Here is a 23,036-nt window from a genome sequence, read left to right as displayed (position 1 = left end):
TGGTTTGTTGCTCCTTTAATCAAATGAAGCTTTGGAGGAGCTTGTAAAGCAGCATTTTAATCAAATGAAGCTTTGGAAGAGCTCGTTAAGCAGCATTTTAACATTATGATATGTCTCTGGTACATCTTTACCAGTGCTGTAATAAAGTGATCCTTTCGCAGATCCTTCTTTGAAATTTGATGACTTAGTATCTCCATATTTTTTTCTTTTGTTTTTAATTGTTTTACCAGGATTTGAAACCATATTTAAACAAACCTAAATTATTTATAATAAGTAACACTTGTTAAATTTTTAATTAGAAACAAAAGTAGCACATTTAAAAATCAAATGGTCGTAAGAAAAATATAATTAATATTAAAATGTTCAAAATCTTTAAAAAAGAAATCATTAAATTGGTAATAAATATGTTTGAACTCTGCTACTAACCCGTACAAATTTTCTGTTTTTTATTTTGAATCTATATCCTTTTCTTTGCTTTATAAATTTTTGGTGTTAATTTAGTTCTATCAACTTAATTCTAAAGTTGATTGAATGTCAATACAATTATAAATGCTGTCTATTATAGTATATACAATAGTGTGCAAAAGTTTTAGCAATTTTAATAAAAAAAACATTATCTAAAAAAACCTAGAATTAAACTTAAAATGTTTATTATTTTTATTTTATTGCTTGTAAGTAGTGATACATTATGTAAAATGAAATATGTAAGTAGTGATACATTATGTAAAATGAAATATGTAAGAGTGTTTTATGATTTTTTAGACCTACATAAAATTTAAAAAAACGGGGAAAGCAAAACAGTTATTTCCTAGTCGATTGTTGAGCTTAAAAAGATTCACCTATCTAATATTGTGACTCACTTGTAACTATCTCGATCAGCTGTATCTCAACTTTAAAGAAAAAGCAACTCCAATGGTAACATCAAGCCTGAACAAAGGTTGGAAAGACAGCCTAAAATTGCACTTCATACAACAAGGAGAATTGGAAGAGCAGTAAAAGCAAACCCTTTTATATCATCACAAGCATTGTGACAAAGTATTTCTGAATAGGGGTCAAATATATTTGATTAAATACAAATACATTAGTTCTAGGTTTCCAAAAACAAATTCAAATACAAATATATGCAATCAGTGTTTTCTAAATACAAGTACAAATATTTGTACTTTAGGTTAAGAAAAAATATATAAATGTTTTCATGACAAGACTGATAGAATATACTACTAAAAAGAAGAATGTCTACTAAAAAGAAGTCTACTAAAAAGAAGAATGAAAACAACTCTTCTAACAAATAAAAAATCTTAAAAACAAGTTTTAATTTATTTTAGTGTTAAAAATGGAAGAAGAAACAAAAACCTCATGGATTTTCCTTAAAAAACACCGGTTAACCTAGTTTATGGAATTGCAAATGCATTTCAATAAAATATAAATACATCAAGTACTGTTACAAGTTTTTTTAATTAATTACAATATGAATACAAATACAGCAAGTATTTTTATTCATATTTTTACCAAATACAAATACAATTAGGCATTGGACCCCAACCCTGTTCCTAAAATGCACCATGTTTCTAGGTCAACTCTTAGTCGTGTATTAAATAAAAATCTTGATTATCAGCTGTCAAACCCCTAAAAAAAATCAATGATAAACAAAGCATTCAATGGAAATATAAATTCTGTCAGAAAAATTGGACACCACAGCAATGGTCAACTGTGATCTAGAATTGCGAGACTACCTTTCAACTATTTGCACATGCAGAACAATAGAATAAGTTTAATGACTTTGTAGTTCAAATCCCTCCAACCCAATCTTCACTAGACCAACTGTCTTAGCATCCTTCATCAGTAATGATTTGGGGGTGTATGTGTACTGTAGGACAAAGTAGCCTATGCTTTTACATAGCAGGACTTCATTTTTCATGCAGTTGTACTTTTTGAAACACCATATTCATTTAATGCAACATAATAAGATGGCAAATCAGATAAGAAAGTTTTTTTTTTTTAGAGAATCTGTTTTTTTAATGTAGTTCCTTGGCATTATTTTAATACTAATATTTCTAATATAAAAATTGAAAAAAGAAAAAAAAACTTTATTTATATTAAAGTAAAATTTTTGTAAAGTAGCACTTATTATTTTAAAAATGTATATAAATGATAGAACTGATATTTGCAACAATAACAACAAATCCTATGTTTACTAAATTTTCACTGAACTCATTTTTTAAAATGAATTTTTCATCAAAGCAAAAAGCTATATTTAAAATTTTATAATACGCAAAAATAATGCTAAAATACTAATCAAATAATTTTTAATGTGATTTTTTTATTTATAAAAATAATTCATATAACCCCTAGTTTACTTTCCTCCAGTTTAGCCTATGTATATATAAAAGAATAACTTTATTGTGAATATAGTATATTTTCTGTTCGAGAGGATATAAGTTTTAAATCATTAACAGTGCAATGCAGTAGTTGTTAAAACAGTTGTTGGTTGATAGTTTTAGTTTATATTAGATTATTGACATAAATTGTATTTAATTTGTAACCAATTCAAATAATGCTTAAATTATTTTTTATTAAGATCGAGTGAAGCAATATAAGAACAAAATAAAGAAATATCAAAAGGAAACTGAAGAACTAACTTCATGTAAGTTATTTAATTTGTTAGTAACAATTTTATTATTAGGAGAAAAAACAAACAAAGCTATTTATCAGTTGTTAAAATATTAAAAACCTATCGGTATGCATTATTTAAATACTAACATAATATATAGAGCTTTTAATGGAATGGTTTATAATCCCATACCTGGAAAAAAAAAAATGTATATATATTTATAAATATATGTATATATATATATATATATATATATATATATATATATATATATATATATATATATATATATATATATATATATAAATTAATTTAAAACATCAGATAATACGAATTCTCTCAATACTAAATAATTTATTTGAAATTTTTGCCGGATTATAGGTACCGGCATCAGCATATAATATAATTACAAAAAATTGTGACTGTTAAATAGCAACAACAACAACAACAAAAATTTTTTTTTATTTTGATATCACCTTGTCAAAGGCTTCTTTTACTTAAGTATTAAAAAAAAAAATGAAGTCTAAAAATTTGTTTTAACATATTGTCCAAATTTATACGATCGTACATTGGAGAACATTGATGTTTTTGTATTTCCAAGGCTTCACGGACTTTTCTTTCAAATTTTTATCCTCAACTTTAAGTGTTTCTGCCCTATCCCATTCAATATCCTCATCACAATTTACTTTATGCAAAGCTAATGCAGACTGGTTTAACTTGCTCTAATATTTATATATATATATATATATATATATATATATATATATATATATATATATATATATATATATATATATATATATATATTGCAGCATAGCAACCATTTTTATCATATTTTTTATCAGTCAATATTTTAGGCATTTTATATATTTACCAAACAAACAAGGTAAGCATGGTAATATTAGGAATGTGGTGGGAATAGAACTTGCAGTAATGTAGGCAAAAGTTATTTAGGGACACAGTTTAAAAAAAAAATCATCACATGTCCACAGATACTCTATGTACTGGTGTACTGTAAATGAGTCCCACGGATGTTCTAAGGGCCTTTTTTTAATTTATAAGTTATGATTGAATGTGGGAGCGTCACATTCTATCACAATTTATGCTATCTTATTGACAAGTGAGCATGTTATATACACTTTATGCTATATTTTATATAATTCTCTTTACTTTTTATAATGCGGAGTAATGAGGAGGCTACTTGTGGTTATAACCCTCTCTCAACTCTATAACTCCGAAACGCGAACCTTGACGAACAAGGCCGCTGCGCGGAGAAACAAGTTGAGCGCGGTACTACCAGGGACGTGGTGGGAATCGAACTCGTAACCTCTTGCTTATGAAGCGAGCACTCTACTATTACACCACTACCGCTATGAAATACATTGATATATGATATACATTGATAAATTCAATCAATTTTAGCTAACATATTCCATTAGAAACTAAGAGAGAGGGCCAGTGGTCTTCATTAACTGCTGGTTTAATCATCATTCCAATGTATAGTATTGAAAGTCCTTTGCTAAATATAACCAACCAGACCAATGTTATGGAATTAAAGGCCTGAGCTCCAATTTTTTTAAATTTAAATTTATATTTAATGGATCAATGTTAATGTCGAAAAAAAGAAGGCATTTCTGCACATATCAACACCTAAAAATCTTTTCTTTACAAACTTTTTATCTTCAACATTAAATGAAAGGTTAACTGCCAAAAAAAACTATAATGAACAAAGTATAACTATCTAAGTGTCTGGCTATCTATTTATTCTTTGGCCAATTTTAATTTTGAAGCAAAATATTATTTGGAAATTATGATAAGAAAAATTAACAAAACTAAAAATTTATATAGTATTATAAAATACGTAATATATAATATAAATATGATTTTTCTACTGCATTTACATCATATACTGTCAGAGGCTATTCTAGACTGTTTTCAACAGCGTTGACCATGTTTTGGCGCCGCCCAAATTAAAAATTGAGGACTTTTTTTTTTACAGCAAATATTGTTTGATTTTTTTTGCGGAAAAATGTCTATATTCGGCAATATTTTTGACAAAATTCTCGGGGAAGGGGGGGTTGGGAGAGAAATTTTTTTCCTGGAATAGCCCCTGACTGTATAATGTAAAAACAGTTGAAAATCAATTTAATTTTTTAAAACCAGAAGATATCTATTAAATTAAAAAAAAAGAATGTTAGAAGAAAATAAAAAACCTAACAAGCGCAGGTGTTGCTATCTTATTTTAAAACATTGTGAATTGAAAATGTTTCATTCAATTTTTCATATCATTTCGATGATTGTAAAAAATTGGTTTTTTTAAAAACACATGGCACACAAAAAAGCGTCAACAATGTGTTTTAATTCATTGAGTTATAAACTTAACTAGCGTCCAACCTAGTGGAAATTTTTAAACTGTTGTTTAAAAAATTTATATATATTAAAAAAATATTTTTATAACAAAATAATTTTTTATAAAAGTGACCTTCATTCCTCAAAACTAGATCATCAAAATGATGAATAATTTAGCTTAAAAAATACTGCTGATAACAAATTTGGCATGTTATTTAAAAATAATTTTTTACTTCACTTTCAATGAAAATGCTGTTTAGAATTTTTTTATGAAGGAAAACTAGAAATATATTTTGTGCTCCTTAATTTGTTTTGTAGAGATGTTTTGTAAAATATAAAGTAAATTTAAATTGATTTTAACTTTTATTTCCTTTTTGATTTGCGTTTAAAAAACTTCTTAATGTCTAATTCAGCCATCGGAATTAGGAAAAGTAAAGTTGGCAAAAAATTGCTGACCTGAATCTGTTTTAGGTGGCATTGGGTCAGCAATTTGAATCATGGTTCAACAAATCCATAAACTTACCAAATTTTAACATAAAATTAATTGAAAAACAGACACCAAGTCACTGACGATTTGAATCATGGTTCAACAAATCGACAAACTTGCCAAATTTTAGCATAAAATTAACAGAAAAACAAACACCAAGTTTACAGACTTTTCTTTTAAATGTAGACATTTGCTAAAAAAATGTGAAAAACAAACGAAAGTTTTGCAATTTTAATTATTTTATTTAGAATTAATAAAAAAAATAAAACTTTAGATTTTCCATTTTTATTTTGATTGTTTTGTTTACAATTTAAACAAAAGGTTTGTAATTTAAATAAAACCTTTATTTTGTTGTTTTATTTTAATTAATTTATTATGAATTAAAAAAAAATATATTTTTCTGAATTATATTTGTTAATTTAAATTGTAAAAATAATGTAATAAAAATAAAGACTAAAATAAAAATAAAGACAAACATTTGATATTTTATTTAAAATAAGAACTACTAGTTTGACTGAACTTTCAATATCATTGTATAAGTTTGGTGACAACATTCTTATCATCACAATATCATAGCATAAGTTTGGTGAAAACATTCTTATCATCACAATATCATCGCATAAGTTTGGTGACAATATACATTCTTATCATCACAATATCATCGCATAAGTTCGGTGACAACATTCTTATCATCACAATTTCACAAATTTAAGATCCAACTAACACGTCACAATAACAATAAGCAATATCACAAATTTAATTTCAAAAACATGAAAACTTGTTTTCAAGTTTTATTTACTACAAAGTTATGAAATAAAATCATTTAATTCAATTTTAAAAAAAGTTTTTTTTTAATTAACAACTTTGATAACTTATATAATAGTTTAATAAAAAGCAAAAATAAAAAATTATTTTTAGCGAACAATTTATTTAGATGACTCTGAAATTTAAATTTTATCATTACTTTTAGAGTTTGCTTAGTTTAAATTTTTATAATATGTACGAGTTTGAAATTTTTATCTGCAAACAAATTATTTTTGTGCTGTGAATATAATTTTTTTGTAAATGATTCACATACACTTAAGTCACATTTTTCACAATTAGCATTTCATAACATTCCTGTTAATTGTTGTTTTTATTGTTTAGTGATGCATTGCACATAATCCATAAGTGATCAAAGTTAAAATATTTTAAAATTTCACTGATTTTGAAAAAAAAGAGTATTTGTTATTTGAAAATCAAAAATGTTTTTATTCAAGTATAGTATAAAAGTATACTTGGTGACTCTTAATAATATTAGTTATAAATTTGATCATTTTATTCAATACTTGGCTTATTTTAAATTTCAAGAGTATGCATAATTTTAAAACTTTTGTTTTTCAAACAAATTATTTAAGCAAATTCAGAATAAAAGCTTCTTTTATTTATTCCATGCTTTATATAAAGTTACTTTCTCTCTCTCTCTATATATATATATATGTTTGTGTGCCACAAAATTTGAAATCAATTTTTGAAAGCTTTTTTCTCAACCAATTTTGCTCAAATTTTGCACACTTAATCATTTTCGATGACAATACAAGGAAATGGAAAAATTTGACCAAAAAAAGTTAATTAAGTTAACAAAAATTTAATTTGTATTTTCCCATACATTTTATGTATTTGATATGAATTGCGTATTACGTCACAAAAATCATTGATTTGCAATTTATTTGCAGTTTCGAAGACATTAAAGCGCAGCGATTCAAAACCTATTGTTTTAAGTTATTAAGTAATAAGTCTTAAGTTATTAAGTTAAAAACCTATTGTTTTAAGTTATTAAGTTAATAAGTCTTAAGTTATTAAGTTAAAAAACAAAAATTTAGTAAAAACAGTAATTTTTAAATTTAAAAAAAAAAAAAAACAGTAATTTTTCCTTCTACAAAAGATAACAAAAAAAGAATTTCTAGGCCCAATAGAATTCTGCTTGCATAAAGCATGGATTTGAAAAAAGAATTTTTTTTTTGATTTACTAGTGGTTCTTATGTAAGAACTGATAACAAATATTGGAGAAAAAAAGTTTGTAAAAATTGAAGTATGCTTGCATTTTTGTTATTTATTCCTAAATGGCCAAAGTTACATGGCAACCTAACTTAGGCAATTTTATGATATAAAATTTAAATGTATTTGTTTTTTCGTTTTTATCTTAATAATTTTAATTAGAATTTGAATAAAATTTTTCTTATTTTAAATTATCAAGTGACTTCGTAGTTTAAACTGTTTTTTTGAGCTTTGTCTCACTATAAGATGTGTGTGTGTGTGTGTGTGTGTGTGTGTGTGTGTGTGTGTATGTGAGTGAGTGAGTGCATGTATGTGTCTGTGCACATGTGTGTGTGTGTGTATGCCTAAGTTCAGTATATTATCTATTATCTATGTAATGCAGAAGTTTGGTTAATAATCACTAACTATTCATTCTTATAATATCTCATAAAGCCACTCATTGTGGTTGCTATACTGAAAGACTAGCGCTTTATAGATTTATTATGGTTGCTTGTACAAAATACCACGAAATGAACATCAACTTTTTTTGTTAAACTTATTTTGTTAAATGTTTTCCAAGACTTCAAGCTGTCTAGAAAAAGTTGTTAGCCATACTTAGTCTTATTACTTTGGTTGAATTAATTTACATAATTAACATAATTAACTTTATAATATAAGTAACTTATTTATTAGTCACAAGTAACTTTAATAATTTCTGTCTCACATATCGCTTTTATAACCAGGGTGGAGTTTGAACTTCCAGCTAAGGTTTTATAACCAAAGTGAGACTTAAATCTCTAACTAAGGTTTTATAACCAAGGTGGGATTTAAACATTTAACTAAAGTTTTATAACCAGGGTGGGGTTTAAAACTTTAACAAAGGTTTTATAACCAGGGTGGAATTTGAATCTCTAACTAAGATTTTATTGCCAGGGTGGGATTTCAACTATTAACTTAAGTTTTCAGAAAAATTATTATAGCATCAGTAGAAACATCCCAAATAATATTCCATGCCAGGATAAAATAGGAAGTTTAAAGAAGTGAATGGTGAACAAAATAGATAGAGGCAGGTTTAGCAGTTTCCATTAGACATCAGTAGTAAAGGATCTAAGAAGACATAAAGTAGAGGACCTAGTAAGAGTTGTCATGTCTGTCTACTTTAGACTAGAGTGTATAGCTGTGTCGTTAACAAAAAGAATTATTTTAGAGGTAAAATTATTAAGATCAATGTTTTTAATGTTCAAAAAGATACAGGGGATTTAAAGGCTTAAACTTTTTTGACCCTTTTTCTTAAGCCTTAAATTTTTTATCCTGGAGTCCCTGGAAGCTACATTACATAAAGACTCCAGATTCAAAATAGATACTTCCTTTACCTTAAATGATTTGTTTTTTTTTTCCTTCAAAATAATTATCAGAGTTGTTAGTCCTTGGCCTTGGCCTTGGCCTTGCTGTAATGTCAAAAGTTAAGGCCTTGGTCTTGGCCTTGAAACTGTTGGCCTTGAACATTTTGGCCTTGGCCTTCTGCCTTTTCTTATTGAATTCTGAACTTTCGAGTTTGCATTTTAAAAATTTCACTACAGTTGATTTTGTTTATTATGCTTACTTGAAAGCTTTAGAAATTAATTTTGTATTTTTTTTTTCATAGTTTAAGTTGCTGTTTTTGATTACCCATTTTAAAACAATAATCAACGACATGTTACTTAACAGAAGTTTGTAATATTTATATATTAAGTCACATGATTTGTTTTAACATTTTTTATTAGTTAAAACATTTCAAAATTTAAAAAAAGATTTAATTTTTCCTAAAATTATAAACAGAATTTTAAATATTTTTTGAATTAAAATAGTTTTTCTTTAAATTTTAGTTTATTATAAAGTATTTATTTATACTGTTTTTCATCTGTTCATAAAAGTTATCCGTTATGTATTTTTAAGCTATGAATGTTTTGTTTGATGATGAGGAAGATCATTTGAATGATAAGGCTGATCCATCATTGTGACAAGATTCAGTCAAAGATAACATAGATCTAAACCAATCTCTGAATATATCTGCAAAGCGAATACTTTGCTTTGCTCATTTTCTGCAATTAGTTTGTGATGGATTAAAGTTGCTAATAAATTTCAAATTTACCGATTCAAAATGTTCTAAACTTCAAAATCTATTACATCAAAGTTCTCTATTTCTTACAGCCTAGAAAATCTAATATTATCAGTCAAAGATTTAAGAATTGGTGCATATATTGGAATTATTTGCTAAAGCAACAAATCTTGTTTAAAGTGATGAAGTAGTTACAAACAGTTGTGTTGTTTAAGTTGTTCTGTCACTATCTAAAATTTTAGAGAAAATATTAAGTAAAACAGTTTTTTCTCATTAATGATTCAAATCCTGTTGCAAGGACTACATAACCGTTCTTATAGTGTATTTTCATTTCTTTAAATTAGATAATATTGCACCATATTAAAAAATTTTTAATCTGAACTTTGATGATAACTTATTTATGATGGGTAGTGCAATGGACCCAATGTATGCATATCATTGGCTTGAAGATCATCTTGGCACATATGAGCTAAAGGAAGAAGTTAGAAACAAAATAAACAGTGCGTTGTTTTTCTGTTGTTTTTTTTAATGGTGGTGATGGTGGAGGGGGGGGGTTGTGTTGTTCTTGAGCAAAGATTTGCTCAAGAACAACACAAGAAACCATTTTGGCATCTACTAAAAATAGTGTTACACTTCAGATTTAAAAGCTCCTTACCAAAAAAAAAATGCCTTTTTGCAAATTATAGAAAAAATCATGTTTTACATTAGCATTGTCAGCAACTGGCAAACTATCTTGAATGCATAAATTCACTAGATTTTAATCAAAAAGAGTTTTCGTTTAAAAAACTGTACACAATGTAACAATATTCAAAAGTTAGAACTATATTTGATAAATATTTCTGTGTCCCAGCAACGTCAGCCCCTGTCAAGGGTATATCTTTTCTCAGAGTGGATTAATAATGTGCCCTCATAGAGCTCATATGTCTGATTCATTGCTTTAAACTTTGATGTTTCTTAAATGTAATAAAGACTTGTAGGCTATATAGTGGCAGTTAATGCTTATGACTTAACATGCTTAATGCTAACAACTAATATCAGCATATTTTAAATAAAAATAAAAAGTTAAAATTTTAATTCTTTATTTTTATGTATTTTTGTTTTTGGCTTTCTTATAAATCTCCAAATATATTTTCTTATTGACATTGTCAATTTCTGCGCATAACCTTAGTCTAATTTCACAACACGCGGTTTTATTGTTACAGCAGGTGGTACCTGCAGTTTTGTTAATAATTGGCCTTGACTTAGAGCCAAAATTTAAATCTTTGGCCTTGAAAATGTTTGCGTAGGCCTTGGCCTTGGTCTTGTTCTTGGAATATGTAGCTTTTTGCCTTGCTATTTTTTGCCTTGTTTGTTAACAACTCTGATAATTATTATATTATTGTAACAATTTTATTTTGTTAATGATATATAAAAACATATATAATAATAAAGTCTCTCAAAATTATTGTTTTCAACCAGAACTTAATAGTAATTTTAAAAAATGACCAAAAATTGTATATTATCTTATATTATTGCTTTTGTTTTCTAATTCTAAAATATGTTTATAAATTTTAATACTAATTATAAATAAAAATGCTAATTATTATAAAAGTTTTAGGTTTTAGTACAAGTTGAAATTATGTTTTATTAAATAATAAAACCATATTTTCTTTTTTAGCCAATATAAATGATCATCCAACAATAATTGAGCTTGTTAAAGAAGTAGAAGAGTTAACAATTGCTGCACAAAATGTTGCTGAAGATAATATTAAAAAAAAGAAGTATATACACGATAAAGAAAACTATGTCCAAAAAGTGTTTCAAGGTGTGAAATATTTAATATAATTAAAAGTTTTTGAAAAATTTAAAAATATATTAAATATAGAAATAATAAAAAAAATTTTTTAAATAAATTTAAATCATCAATATAAATTTCTAAATCACAGCAACAATTTTAATCATTATAACATAATAAGAATATTTAAAATGACTTTTTGAGTTTTTGGTTATATTTCAGAACAACTAATGTTATAATAACAACAATTTAAAATTATATTTTATGTGAAGGATTAATTAAATATTAAAAAATTATATATATTTTAGACATCTATTTAAGGCAAAAATATTTTATGTATACCAAGGGGCAAATTAAGTGATCATGAATTGCAATGGGCTTTAGCCATTTAAGGGTCTTAAAATTATATTATTTCAAGCAATCTCTATTGCTTGTTTTTATATTTCTAGGCAAACGTTTTTATGAAAAAAAGTTTCATCATGTTTTTCAAATATGTTGACACAAAATAACGAAATATATTACTTTAATATATATCAATAAAGTAATTGTGTCAGACGAACATAAGGTTATTTGTTTGTCAGTTCAGTAGAAGCCAATTTTTAAATGTATGAAATTTAAATTAATAATATATATAAAAAGGATGTATATTCATTTATTATACCCGGTAAGAACAAAGAAAATAAAAATATTGTTTTAGTTATAGGTTTTAATGTTAATTTTAACTTTTGAGATTTAATATTAAAACTAAAAACTAAACTTTTTTGATTAAATTTTAATTTGAGCACATTTTTTTTTATCAATTTGATTGGTCATGTTATCAATTTGATTGATCATGTTATCAATTTGATTGGTCATGTTATCAATTTGATTGGTCATGTTATCAATTTGATTGGTCATGTTATCAATTTGATTGGTCATTAAGTTAAATGAGAATTTCTGTTAAATAATAATCTCAATAATAACTAAATAACACAACTTATATAAAAAAAACTTCAACCCCAATTTTTTTGTTGGCTGCCCTGTTAGGAAGCCTTAGCACAACTCAAGAACCACAGAGCGCAATTTAACTTAAGAAAGTTTTGTCCTTTTTATTTTATTTGTTTTCAACTAAAACTCAAGTTATTATTTTGTTAAGGTTATTCAAAGTTATACAAAGGTGTATTGCTATAAAATAGTACTTCCCTAATTGTGATTTTGTGTTATTGTATGTGCTAGTAATAGCCACTGCCACCAAATATTTATTTGTGTAACTTTCCTGAAATAATGATGCTGTTTTAACAATTTTTAAAAGTTAAGGTGTGCGGTAAAAACATATAATATAATAATGAAGTAAAGTTTATGTTTTAATATAAATATTGTATGTATACTTTCATTACATTAGAATAAATTTACTTTTTATTTTTAAAATGAATATTTTTATTCTGCCTAAGATTTCTTTATTTTATTTTGTATTGTTGTATATAATTACTTATATATTTTCTTAAGTGCTATAACTATATAAGTATAAATAAGATTCATATAAAAAGTAAAGTCATATAAGAAATATAAAATAAGTAATAAATATAAGAAGATTTAGATTGTTGCGATAACGATTAGCTAAAAAAAATTGAGTTTTATTTGAGTTAAAGTCTGCTAACTGTTAAGAGCCCCTTGCTGTAGCAGAAATGAGATCAAAGCTCGAATGCCCCCTCAAAACAATCAAAAAGTGTTTCTTATCAAAACATGAATAAATGATAGTATCATCAGCAAATAATGCCACCTTAGATGTGAGAATTTCTGGGAGGTCGTTAATGTAAATTAAAAAAAGTATGGGGCCAATGATGGAACCTTAAGGAACCCCTGAAGTTACAGGAAATGAAGAAGAGTGCTGTCCATCGTAGTATAAAAGTTGTCAAGGAAAATTTTTATACTTTGATTGTTAAGGAAGGATTCAGTAGTCTTCAAGGTGTTACCTTATACACTGTAAGTAGAGAGCTTATGGAAAAGACTAGCATGCCAAGTTTATCAAAGTCTTTAGAAATGTTGAAAGCGATAGCCTAAACCTCACTACATCTATCTAATGCACAATAAAACCTATTGGTTACTACCGTCAACAAATCAGCAGTAGAATGAGAAGATCAAAATCCATATTGATGATCAGAAAGTTATTTGATTCAAGATGAGAGAAAAAATTTTTATTAAAAAATCTTATTAAATTAAATTCATATAGAAACTCGAAGCTAGTAACTTTAATTAATATTCATATTAAAAATAAATGATATTCGTTTAAAAAATATATGAGCAAGTAACCTGTGTAAAAAGATCTCTAGTTAACTTAATCTTTTTCCTTATTTTATAACAATGTTTTTGCAGCATATAATTTAAGTTAATTCATTGTCAATAATTTAATCTCTTATTTCTAATAATATTCACCTCATAATTGAGGGGGACACTAGTAGAGGAGGGTCCTTATATATATATATATATATATATATATATATATATATATATATATATATATATATATATATATATATATATATATATATATATATATCAAGTCTTCTCAAGAGATGCGAACAGTCGCACACCTTAAATGACAATGAATATAATATATTGTTTTGACCATTTGGCCACGGCTCCTTGCATGTTTTACATTAGTGCATTTTAAAATAACTGAATAACTTATTGTAAACAAATGTAAACTTGAAAATTAACTAAAAACTGGAAAGAGAAATAAAAACTAAAAAAAAAAAAAAAATAAAACAAAGCTATAAAAATAAAAATTTTAACAAATGGATAAAAAATAAACCAAAAAATAAAAGCATAAAATTAATATATGTTTTAATTTAAAAGTGTTTCATTACAAAGCATTTAAAAAAAATTGAAGCTTCAAAGTAAATTAATCCAAACTTAATTACTTTAAAACTTAATTGAAACTCTGAGATTTTCTCAAACAGAACATTTAAAAAAAAGCTATTGTTAGTAGGACTTAAACCCTCATACAATTGTTAGTAGGATTTGAACCCTCATCCAATATATATATAAATATATGGAAACATAATATATGATTGCTACTTGTATCTTATGAGAGTGCTCACTGACTTAAAGTAGGTTAAAACTTCTCAAACCTTCCTTTAAGTACCTCTCAAATGTAAAAGATCAAGAAATATAATCTGGTTTAACACTTACATATAATAAAAGCTCTTTGATAAATATAGGTAAAACTTTCTTACAATTAATCAACAAAAATTTTCTTAAACCAATCCCACTTCATATCTTGTTTATAACTCAACAAAAGTTACAGCTACAGGTGTAAAAGCAACAGCAAAAATGAGAGATTCAAAACAAGAAAATTATTTCGATTACAAAAAAATATCTACTATGCTTACTTTCGGGTGCATAAATAAAAAAGGAGGGTGGGACTTTAGTCCAGATCTAAGAAACGGGGAGATCTTAATAAATGGACAGGTAGGAGTTTTTTACAGAACATGAGTAAATAATTTAATTCTAGTGTGGCTTCCTGTCAAATGCGCATTTTTTACAGCTGTTTTAATATATTTTAATATAAAAATAGAACTTAATATCTTTACATAAGTTTTATACTATGGTGAGAAATGAAAAAAAGTTGTGGGTGGGAAAATTTAATAAACGTCCTCTCTTGTGTATTAAGCACCTAATAGTATACAAAAACATAATTTTTTTGTATAAAAATTCTATTATACTAATTTGTATAAAGATTACCTTAAAACAGTGTGACTTTGATAGGTTTGGGGCATTTTTGCTTAAATAATTTTTCAGTATAATTTTTTTTTTCCTGATATAGCATTTACTTCTCCTTTATAGGATTCCATTGGAATTTTTTTTTTTTTTTTTGTTTTACTATATTTTTTTTATCTCCAAAATATCAATCTCACCCCTTCCTTGCGGATGACTTTGATTACCTAATAAATTTATAATAGCTTTTTATTTAAGCTTCTCACAAGTGTCATTGATAGTCTTATGGAATTTTACTATATAAGAACACAATATAAAAACAAATTTATAACATTTTATCAAATATATCCATAGAATGGACAAAAAAAAAAAGTTTTGTGTAAAATAACTAAAAAATCACACTTTTTAACATTAGACATCTTTGAGAGACATAGCTTAAAACCTGGTGTCAAAACTTGACTAGTAATTAAGTAGTATTATGTAGTACATCTAAACTGCTGCAGGGTACTAGTTATAAAAATAAATGTTTGAGAGACTAGCTGTTATTGTCCATAAATCAAATGCTTTATGATCTATTATTTACTGAATGTTTCTGATATCTGTTGATAGCGTATCTGATACACAAACTTAATAAATTGTATCAATCATTTTTACATTTGGGAACTCTAGCTGATATCTATCATTTTTCTTTGGTTGAAGATGTTGCAGTATAAATGAGAAAGGTACAATAGCAACAAGGCTTTCTGGAACTGGATATTTAAACAGATTTTTAGATTCTTTAACTTTCTTTAGGAACCTCATATTAGGAATTTTGAGAATTTAAAACGTGCATTATTTTTCAAGCATGCCTTGATAATGTTAGATAAAAAATCTGAAGTTAAATTATTTCCAACAACAAGCTTTGTTCCTGTAAGAGTTGCTGTTTCAGATATTAAAATTTCAGATAACCATCACTCTAATATTCTAAAGTTGAACCAACTAGATTTTGAACTCTCAAATATACTTCCAGAAGGACCAAGTGTCCACTCTATGTAACAGTTTGCAACGTTATAAAGAACCATGGAAGAAAGAAGCTGATAAGCTGCATTCCTGCAGTACATAATACTAACAGGTCCTTTAGAATGCTGTATTTTTCTTTCTACACATTTAAGGCCACGTTTATAAATTACTGTTTTAGAGCCTGGGTTGTTGCTCATTTGCCTTGTCGTAGTTGGATATATTAGAATTAGGAATGTTTTGCAGTATAATAGATAACTCAAAATATGAACAAACTGAATCTATCAATATCAGCTCTTACTGGTTATACTTTGTCAGCAATTCTGGTAGGTTAATTGTTGCGAACAATAAAGGGTTTCATCCAATAAGGACCATTAAAGTTGTTTTTAAATTTTGAAACAGTGATACTTATCCTGTTCACATAGTCTTTCACTAGCAGGTATATATCCATACTATCCAAAGGTATTTTCCAATTTGTCAATATGCTAAAAATTTGTAGCATCTTTTTTTTTTGGTATTGGGCTTCAATCTGGTCTGTCTTTTTAATCTGGTCTGTTCTGGATATCTCAAAGATCATTCTGTTCATTGAGATATCCAACAAGGCATTTTGCATTGCTTCTACGAGATATGATACATATGACCTGATTAAATTGGGTATTTTCACAATTTTTTTTTCACTTTTTGAAGACTATTTTCAGTAATTGAGATTTTAATCCTATTGTAATTTTTTAACGTTTCAAGCAATTATTTTTAGTTAAAAAAGACATGTCTTTTTTATGTCTTTATGTACATAAAAACATAAAATATTAGCAAATATACAATAACAATAGCAAGAACAAATATACAAAAACAATAGCTAGAACAAATATGCAAGAACAATAGCAAGAGCAAAATAATAGCAAGGAATATGAGAATTTATAAATGTAAATCCGATTTACATTTATAAATTCTCATATTCCTAAATTATTTAAAAATTTAAATTATAGCATTTTGGGCATTTCACACATGGACATGTAAAAGTTGTTATTTTATTGTTTAACCCAAACACATTTGCAAAAGTTAGAATCACTTCACAATCATTATAGTTCCAAAAATATACACAGAATGTAATTTTATACCAGAAAAGAAATTGAAATTAGTTGCTATTTTACAATTACATTTTCAGGCAAACACTTTTGTAACTAACAAGCAAAATTATCTGTCACCTCGTTTTACTGTATGTATGAACATTTATTTAAAATAATATTTCTGTTTTCTTTTTTCTACTTTTTCTGAAAAAGTAATTAAAAAAATAAGTATAAGTGGACATTATTTTAAGTTTTGCAGAATATTGTACTTTGCAGAATATTGTATAATTAGTGTAAGTAGTATAAGTATACAATGTTTTTTAGTATTGAGTCTAAATCTGCAGTAGTAAAAACCTATTCGTGACATCACATTGAATTATCTACATATAAGAAATATTTATTATTTAAAAAAAAAAAATTTCAATTTTATTTTTCTATTTTTCAGTTTTTTATTTTTTTTGTTTCAAAATAGAAAGCAGGTAGCAGTGATATATATTATTTTATATTGATATTTATTATTTTATGTTGATATATATTATTTTATGTTGATATGTATTATTTTATGTTGGTATATATTATTTTATGTTGGTATTTATTATTTTATGTTGATATGTATTATTTTATGTTGATATATATTATTTTATGTTGATATATAATTTTTTATGTTGGTATATATTAATTTATGTTGATATATATTGTTTTAAGTTTTGTTAACAAGTGTTTTCTCAAGTAACAAAGATGCATATCAAAAGCACCATTGTTTATTTTTAGATATAGCTGTTAAGGAGCAAGTAGCAGAAAATAAATCCAAGAAAATAATGAAGGGTTTGCGTTTTTTTGAAGAAAACCTTGGTCTACGTATAATTAGGTACCCAGGTAAAAAAAAGACACTATACTATCTTTTTTTTTATTTAATATAGGCAACATAGCAACAATTTGGTTAAATATTGTTGCTGAAAAATTATATATATAAGATTTAAAATGATAAAGGTTGGTTCTCTATACAGATCATGAACATTTTCTGTTCAGTCATAATCATCTTGTTTAGTAACACTTTACTGTCGCAGCCAGTCACTTATTTGTATAAAAAAGATCCAGCAAAAAAAGATAGCAAATAAAAATTGAACAGCATATTTAGTTTCAACAATATTTTTTGCCTATTATTAGTTATTTAAATATTGTGTTAAAAATAAAGATATTTCTCAACCAATTCTGGTTCTAAATCAATTTGATATTTATTAAAAAAATCTTTTGCTTTTTTTTTTTTCACTTTAATAAAGTTTCTGTGATAAAGCAATGGAGGCTGTCCTTATTAACACAAGTCTGTTACAAATCAAATGTGTATCTGGTAATACTCTTTTGTCTAATTTCTCTTTCCTCCTTGGAGTTCCTAGTGGTTCTTGTAATTTTAAATTTTAAATAACAATTTTTTTCTTTTTTTTTTTTTTTGATAAATGATTTTAGATACTAGTAAAACTTAAATAGTTTTGACTTTAGTATTCTGTTTCAATAGTTTTTAAACTGGTCTTTATTTTTATCAGCAATGATAAAGTATGTTACAATATAACTGCTTGTTCATTTCTTTTAATGTAAAATGTTGGATGTGGAAACAATTATGATGGAAAAAAATGTACCCTTTAATTCAGAAATAGTTACATTTGGGACATTGTTTTTAATATTTCAATAAATTTTTAAACTCTACTTTAAAAAATATAAAACTGTCTTTGCACACTAATGTAAATATTGTGATAATGAATTAAATTTGGCTAATAGTTTGATACATGCTACTTCCATTATACTTATAATTATTTGATCATTGCTACTAAACACTGATCTTCTAGATGATAAATCATTGCAACCAAATACAATGAAAAAAAAAAATTGAAATGTAATATAAAAGCCATTTTCTTTTAATTTTTATATCTATCCAATACGTTTGCAGCATTACGCATTAGTGAATTGTAATCAAATTTTCATACAATGCGTATCAATCTGCATTGATATGCATTTAAATGTGTGAAAGTTCTGTGAATCACTTTTTTGTTGAGCAAAAAAAAAAATCATCATCAATATTTCACCGACCTTTTGATTCCAAAGCAAGTGATCTAATTACTGCTCAGATATTGCAAGTAAGTTGGATGGGCCAACTACTTGCAATATTTGAAGTTGTAGTCTGGTAACCTTTTTTCAAGTAGGAAGGAAAAAACTATAAGAAGAGATGACTAGCTGCCAAGATAAATTGTTGCATATCTACAGATAAACAATATCTTTAACAGTATCATTTCCTAAATCATTTTTCCAATATCAACAACAATATCATTTCCAATATCCCTCTTAATATCTTGGCTTTAGAAGAGCTCAAACATTCTGTGTTTGGAGGCATAATAACATCCATTATTAAAGATCTACTATTAAATAGAATAATAATTCTCTTGAGATGCTTTGATGCAACATTCTACAGAAGTCATAAGATTAATGTCACTTAAAAAATCCAAGAATAAAATCTCTAAAATCCATTCAAAAAACATTCAAGGAAAACTTACTTTTTTTAAAAAAAACCTAACCTCCTGGCTGTTCATCAGAGTGACAGCGAATACAGAGGAGTTTATGTATAGCAGCATCAATGCATCCACAAAAAGTGATACACTGTGATAACATTTTTAGTTCTAACTTTGCATATAACTAAGCTCTAACTTTGCTTCGAATTTGTTGGCTGTAGTGGGATTAACAACATATGTATGTCTGTCAATATATATATATAGTTGTCAATTTTGTGATAATACTGAACGTAATGTCCAAATTTTGAGGAATGTTAATTAGGAATGTTCACTGGTCTTTTTCTAAATAACGACACCAAGAAGTAATAGCAAATTCTAGAAGTGGGTGTAAATAAACTATATATAGTCTTTTTAATGTTTTGGATATCTTATAGTACTGTACTTTGTACTTTAGTACTGTGCTTTATGACATCGAAGTTTTTGTTATGTAGTGTTGACAACACTTACTTTTATAATGTTGTTTGCATGTATATATATATATATATATATATATATATATGTATATATATATATATTTATATATATATATATATATATATTAAGTTAAATATCAAATTATATTTACAAATTATAAACATAATACTATATATTTAAACTATATATATTATATATTAAGTTAAATACTATTAAAAAAATCAGTTTCTAGGACTCTTGTTGACAACACTATGAAATTCCTGGACTCTAGTCACTAATGCTATTATATTATATATAATAAGTGATATAGTGTTTATCAGTGATATCCTGAATATAGGGAACTTAAATATATAAAAAAATTAAAGATTTTATGTGTCATGTCAAATGACACATAAAATCTTTATATAGATTATTATTTTTCGTTTAGATTCCCATTTAAAGTTCACTTTCACATGCATTGATGAAGCTGATATTGATAGAGAGTTTTCTTTTCATTTGACCTTGGTTGAGTCGAAGAAAGATAATACCGTTTTATATGAAGGTAGAAATTATTTTTTAAATACCACTTTATGACTACAAATGCTTAAAATTTAAAACTATGATCTACAACTAGTGGATTATGTATTTTAATTTATGATATATGATATCTTTATATATGTTATGCAAATAATATCTATAGATATTCAAGTCTTTTATTTTGTATATGACAAAGTTCGATAAAAATTAAAAACAGAAATGCAAATGGTGGGATTCGAACCAAGGCGCTTTGCATCAGAAACGCTGCGACCTAACCACTTCGGCCATTTAGGTGTATTGAACTTTTTAATAGTATTTAATAAACAAAAGATGTAAAATGGCAATAAATCAAAATTAAGAGATATTACCGCAATGCACTTTTTGAGTAAAAATTATGCTGTAAAACTTGACTTATGTTTTAACATTACATAGTTTAAAATTTACATAAGTTAGATATTTAAAAAAAATATGTTTTATTATTTTTATTCTTGATCTTCAAGCACCTTAAACTAGTTAGTTCTTAAATTACGATTACTTTATATATGTATGTGTGTGTGTGTGTGTGTGTGTGTGTGTATATATATATATATATATATATATATATATATATATATATATATATATATATATATATATATATATATATATATATATATATATATATATATATACATATATATATATATATATATATATATATATATATATATATATATATATATATATACATATATATATATATATATATATATATATATATATATATATATATATATATATATATATATATATATATATATATATATATATATTAGGGTGGAGCGATTTTGAAAATTTTCGAAATTTGATTTGCCTGAGCAGCAAATCAATATCTTTTGGTGAAAAAAGAACCTTACTCTTTTTTTTTTAGTTTAGATGAGTTCTTGCGGTTCCTCTTTGGATTCTAAATTTTTGATGGGTCCTAATATTGTTTAAATTTTTTTTCTAAATTATATCAACTTGATACTTAAAAGAAGCAAAATAATATGCTGATTTTGAAAATGATATTTGTTTTTATTAAAAAATTAAAATTAAAAAAGTAGAGTTGTTTTTTTCATTAAAAACCCCCGTCCTCAACAAAACGGGGGTTTTAAGGTATATTTTTGCAAGTATTTTTTTCACTAAAAAATTTTTTTAATAAAATTATTATTTATGAAACAAGCATTTTTTTCTGCTTTTTTTTGAGTCCAAGATTGATATGGTTTAGAAAAAAAAAATTCAAAAATATTAGGACCTGTCAAGAATTTAAATTCCAAAGAGGACCCTCAAGATATCATCAAAATCAAATAATATTTTTTTACTTTTATCTTAAAATTAATAGACATTGATTCGTGTCTCAGTAATATTGGTTTTTAAACTCTTTTTTGCTATGAAAATCGCTCCACCCTAATATATATATATATATATATATATATATATATATATATATATATATATATATATATATATATATATATATATATATATATATATATACATATATATAGAGATATATAGATATAGATATATATATATATATATATATATATATATATATATATATATATATATATATATATATATATATATATATATACATATATATAGAGAGATATATATATATATTAGGGTGTCCCAAAAAAAAATATTTTTGAAAATATTAATGTTGCCTCCCCCTTAATAAGTCCTATATGATAAAAAAACATTGTATTTAAAAAAATTTTGAATAAAAAATATTATTAGGGGTCCCTCAAGACCCTTCAAAAGTATATCATGTTGGTTCTCAAATGAAGCGAAATTGTTTGAAACTTTTAAAAATTATAATTATATCATATAAAAATAAATATGTTAGATTTAGCAGCATAAAAAATGAAGTTTATTAACTAAAAATGAAAATTTTTATTAATGCATATCGTTAAAAGTTTTTAACTTCATTTTATAGTGTTCGAATGCAATCCACAACTGCCGATGTTAGAAAATATTGTGAAAGAACTTAATCTATCGAATAACCTTCGCAAATTTTTGTGTGCCGTTAGAAGAGAATTTCAAGCAGCTATTATTTAAATTTTAACTTTCAACGGAAAATTATTTATAATGTAAACTATTGTATATAATAATAGTGTATATAAATTAATATAATTATGTTTAAGATTTCTTGTGTTTTAGCTTTTGTTATTAACTCAACAGCTAATTAACTGGTACCTAAGTTTCGAATATTGACAAGCAATTTTGTTATGTCTTGTTATTAAAAAAAATTTCTATAAAATTCTGCTAAAACCTTATTGCATCTTCTAGAAATGCTCCTGCATAATATTAAAGAAATTCAGTCTAACTTATTACGTTTGTTAACGTAAACTAAAGTAGTAGAGTGTTCAATGAGGCCCTTGAAGAAAAAGATTTTATACAGACAATCAGTCTATTTTATTGTATTAAGTT

At 25.4% G+C, this 23,036-nt stretch overlaps 1 protein-coding gene across 1 annotated transcript in view; it reads left to right on the top strand.

Moving 5' to 3' along the window:
* Window positions 1-22,751, top strand: part of LOC105843992 (uncharacterized) — a 44,989-nt gene extending 22,238 nt beyond the window's left edge. Inside the window, exons 2-6 of the mRNA XM_065809733.1 lie at window positions 2,579-2,644; window positions 11,219-11,365; window positions 17,866-17,970; window positions 20,494-20,607; window positions 22,543-22,751. Coding sequence (XP_065665805.1) covers window positions 2,579-2,644; window positions 11,219-11,365; window positions 17,866-17,970; window positions 20,494-20,607; window positions 22,543-22,664 — 554 coding nt within the window. The 3' untranslated portion in view covers window positions 22,665-22,751. The remainder of the gene's footprint in view (window positions 1-2,578; window positions 2,645-11,218; window positions 11,366-17,865; window positions 17,971-20,493; window positions 20,608-22,542) is intronic.
* The last annotated feature ends 285 nt before the right edge of the window (window positions 22,752-23,036 follow it).

This window comes from Hydra vulgaris, chromosome 11 (genome assembly GCF_038396675.1).
Source record: "Hydra vulgaris chromosome 11, alternate assembly HydraT2T_AEP".
NCBI lineage: Eukaryota > Metazoa > Cnidaria > Hydrozoa > Anthoathecata > Hydridae > Hydra > Hydra vulgaris.
The sequence above is the reverse complement of the archived record's forward strand: the minus strand, read 5'-3'. Positions and strand labels throughout refer to the sequence as shown.